This window comes from Lactuca sativa, chromosome 9, assembly GCF_002870075.4.
Source record: "Lactuca sativa cultivar Salinas chromosome 9, Lsat_Salinas_v11, whole genome shotgun sequence".
Taxonomy (NCBI): Eukaryota; Viridiplantae; Streptophyta; class Magnoliopsida; order Asterales; family Asteraceae; genus Lactuca; species Lactuca sativa.
Window position 1 is genome coordinate 16,010,484 of NC_056631.2, and position 4,654 is coordinate 16,015,137.

Below are 4,654 nucleotides of genomic sequence, written 5' to 3' on the forward strand. Positions count from 1 at the left end.
AAGGATGAGCAGTTACCGAGCCGAGAATACCGAATACCGAAATGGGTGAAAAGCAATATCGAGTACTAAATTGAATAATTGTATCAATATCGGGTATGGTACCGGTTTTTGGCATTAACGGTACCGACCGTACCGAATCCCGAATTTCATGATTTTAAAGTACATAGTATTGTCCCAGATTGGTTTGATACAGATAATGGTTCGGGTCGAGAATTTCGGTAGTCTTTCTCACCTCTAGTGGAATAGAGCGGTTCTTATCACATTCTTATGAAATTAGGCAAAACTCAAGTTTAGAAATGACAATAATAAGAAAAATGGACGAAATCAGAAAAAAGGACAAAAGTAAGTGCATTTTCATCATTTCTTATGTAGTGAACAATTGGAAATTAAGGGAATTAATACCAACCAGTGCAAGTTTTTGAAACTATAGGGATTAGCCATGTTAAAAATCAAAAGTTAAATTAAAAATGTAGACTGGAACAAGCTATATGGACCAAAACTTAGATTTGATTTATATGTAGTTGTGAAGAATCGTCATGGAGTTGATTATATCTCCAATTTCTTATCCAGCCCATTATTTATGTAGTCTTTCAATCACTTAATCTAGAAGATTCACGAGCAAAGTTCGATTATCTTTTTCAAACTAACCCAAAAAAACGTCTTTAATCACTTTAGTCAAAACTTCCGAGGTTTGGTCAAATGATGATGCTAGCATACAATTAGCCGACCGTTAGGTACAAGGTTGATGAATCACGACCATGTAACCAGAGCGTAACGAGACCTAACCCATTTTTTGATCCATGCTTACAATTAGCCAATCATTAGGGGTTGGCATAGATGCTGATAGCTCGCAAGAGCTCTGACCAGGATTTATTTCTCCAGTCAATGTTGATCTTCCATGGTGGCATAATTAAAATAATCAAATGTCAACAACGAGCTATCATGAGACAATATACTAAACTCCTATATATTTGTTTATGTTCTTTTGTCTGGCAGGACTCTATTTTCTTTCTTCACTTGTAAAAAGGTACCTGTGTCAACTTGATGCACCAAGAGCTGCAGGAAACTTAAACTTCCGGTTGCCAATGGCGAATCGCAGGTTATTTTTATTCCTGATATTGATGTTGCTTAGCTTTCAAACCCTTTTAACTACAGCACATGAAGATCCATCTTACAAGGAAGTACAAGTGGGAGTGCTTCTTGACATGGAATCATGGGTAGGGAAGATCGTTTATGGTTGCATTACCCAGGCTATCTCTGACTTTTACACCGAAAATCCTCACTATAGAACAAGGATAGTTTTTACGAAGAGGGATACTCAAGGAGAAACACTGCGTGCGTTATCTGCTGGTATTGTCTTTTTTCGTATATTTGATTCTTTGTTTTTACTTTTTACTTTTTTATTAAACTTTAGTTTTGAATACTAAGTAATACATTGATCATGCGTATTCAGCTCTGGATCTTTTGGAAAATAGTAAAGTGAAAGCGATAATAGGTCCAGAATCAACAGCCCAAGCAAGATTCTTGGAGGTTTTGGGAGACAAAGCCAATGTGCCCATTCTTTCATTTTCAACAACTCCCTTTTCGAATCAGAATCCTTACTTTCTTCGAATTGCAGAAGATGAAACCACTCAGTTCAAAGGCATTGCTGCCATGGTTGAATCATTTGAGGCCAAGAACGTGATTGTTATCTGTGAGGACACTACAGATGGAAGAGAAATGGCTGCTTATATGTTTAGTGCATTTCAAGAGAAAGGCATACAAGTTAAGCATACTAGCCTAATTTCGACCTCTGCCAGCAAAGAGCAAGTCGGGAAAGACCTTCACAAGCTTCAAACCATGCAAACCATGGTGTTTGTCGTCCACACACAGCCTTCTCTAACAGCCCATCTTTTTTCCAGGGCAAAAGAGTTGGGCATGATGGGTGAAGGATACATGTGGATCATAACAAGTAAGACTACCAACTTGTTGAATTCCATGGATGCTGAAGCAATCAAATCGATGCAGGGGGCTGTGGGTTTCAGATCGTATTTTCCAGCATCAAGAAAGCTTCACAACTTTGCTTCAAAATGGAGGGAGGAACATTATGCTTTAAACCCTTTTAAGGAGTTTAAGGAGGTAGATTCTTATGGGATATGGGCATATGATGCAGTTTACGCGCTAGCCACTGCTGTCGAGTGGGTAAAAACTAAAGAATTTGTTTCGAAAGACTTGGATATCGTTGGCACATCACTTTTGGATGAGATGTTAAGACTCAACTTCCAAAGTTTAGGTGGTGAATTCAGGCTTCTGAATGGGAGAACCATCTCCAAAGCCATGGAAGTTGTAAATGTGATTGGTAAGGGTGATAGGAGGGTTGGATTCTGGATGATGGCTAATGGTGGTGAGTTTGTGAAGGAAATTGGAAAACCAAATTCTTCTTCAAATCATGGCCTGGAAAGTATCATATGGCCGGGCGGGTCTGAAACTTCACCAAAGCGTAGGATGTTACAAACCAATGACAAGAAGCTGAGGATTCTGGTTCCAGATTTTGCCACATTCCCAAATTTGTTACAACTGACTGTTGATCCCATAACAAATCTATCGGGTGTCAGTGGCTTTTGTGGGGATGTTTTCAATGCTGCATTTAATGCCTTGGATTATGGCGTAGGCGTTGAGATTATTCCGCTCCCTTATAAGGATGGAATGAGTTATGATGATGTTATTGAAAAAATCTCTCTTAAAGAATATGATGCTGCGGTTGGGGATATAACGATCACAGCAAATAGGTCTCTCTATGTCGACTTCACATTGCCCTTCACTGATCTGGGAATCGGGACACTAGTCCACAACTCCAAGAAAAGCACATGGATCTTCTTGGATCCTCTTAGTGCAGATCTTTGGATCACAAGTGCTTGTTTCTTTCTCTTTTTAGGGTTTGTCATTTGGTTTATCGAACATCGTACAAACGAAGAATTTCAAGGTTCAGCAAGACAGCAATTTGGAACAACCCTCTGGTTTTCCTTTTCAACCCTTGTTTATGCTCACAGTAAGCTCTCTTAATCTTTCCTTTACTTAAAGATTTGATCTTTTTGGGCATTAATATCTAAAACTTCAGGGGAGAAACTGCAAAGTAATCTATCAAGATTCGTGGTCACGGTTTGGGTTTTCGTAGTGCTTGTGCTCACATCAAGTTACACTGCAACTTTGAGTTCACTTTTAACTGTACAACAGATTGGAATGAATCAGATATCTATCGGATTCCTGGGTGTTTCTCCATTAGGAGGACTTGTCTTTAACAAACTGAACTTTGGTGGCCCAAAAATTGAGAAACTATATTCACCTGAGGCCTATGCTAAAGCATTAACAAGTGAAAGTGTTGATGCAATCATCAATGAGATCCTTTACCTCAAAACAGTCATTGCAATGTATCCTTCTTCTGATCTCTCCTTGATCGCAACAGCATCCACTACTAATGGTTTTGGCTTTGTGAGTGTTCTCCAATCCTTTTGGTTTCTTTCATAAGTCTACCTCCATTACGTTTACATGTCTGATGTAGCTAGCTATGTTTTCAGGTGTTCCAAAAAGATTCACCTTTGGCCGGAGAGATGTCGACTGAGATAGCGAAGATGCGTCAAGATGGGACTTTGAAAACTTTAGAGGATAAATGGTTAAAACGTGATTCTGGGCATGCAGTGATCCCAAAGGATTTTTCTTCCCCTTCGCCAAAAATCTTGAATCTTTATGGGTTTAGGGGTCTCTTTCTTATAAGTGGTGGGACGATGGCATTTTCCCTTTTGGTGTCCATGGTTCGTCTTTTTCGTGAAAACTTACATGTCAAAATTATGATGCAGATATTGAGGTGCATCTTAAGATCCACATAGCAGAACTTATTTGTTGAGCTTGTTAGTGGCACATAAGCATAACTCATCAATTCAATAAGCCCATAAATTTTTTACATGTGAACCATCAATTTAATTTCTATCATTTTATTATTGTTTGCATGTATATGTTATCCACTCACATGAATTGTTTTTAAAAAAACTTTGAATTGAACTTCCACAACAGTTTTCTTGACTTTCAAAGAGTTTATTACACCCAATAACTCTTGAAAAAGGTCATATTGTAAATGCTGTAAGAATATCTTCTTGAATAGATACACAAGATAGTGATGTGAAATCAACAGCTTGACTTTATTTTAGAAAGTTAACTAGGAATCACTCTACTTAAGATCTTGACAAAGTAAAATGGAATATATGTACTTTTGATTTTTTTTTTCTAGAACTTTGTTTGTTACCTATTTTCATAGAAAAACATATCTCATAGTTCCGTAATTCCAAAGTTAAAACAAAAACTATAAAATTTTGGGCCGGTCCTTTAATTTTGAAGGTCCTATGTGAACAGTAAAAATAAACCCCTAAAATTTCTGATTAGCAATGGATAGCAACCTATTGAGACCAATTATTTTTTTTTTGAAATGACAAACTAACTAATCTACTCCTAAATAACCACCTATGTCTCCACCGAGACTTGAACCCTTGACCTCTCATATGAGATGGTCACTCCATACCGCTAGGCCATTGACCCTTTGGTTGCGACCAATTAATTAGCATGGATATCGACATATTAGAGACGGTAGCAATAGATTAACAACGGATAACGGCGATGGTTGGCA

General features: G+C 37.9%; 1 protein-coding gene across 1 annotated transcript; it reads left to right on the forward strand.

Annotated features, from left to right (window-relative positions):
* Positions 1-1,205: 1,205 nt before the first annotated feature.
* LOC111885551 (glutamate receptor 1.3-like) lies at positions 1,206-3,863 on the forward strand. The gene is made up of 4 exons (XM_023881800.2): positions 1,206-1,350; positions 1,454-3,028; positions 3,098-3,468; positions 3,555-3,863. The coding sequence occupies exons 1-4, from the start codon at positions 1,206-1,208 to the stop codon at positions 3,861-3,863; spliced, it is 2,400 nt and encodes a 799-aa protein (XP_023737568.2).
* Positions 3,864-4,654: the final 791 nt, after the last annotated feature.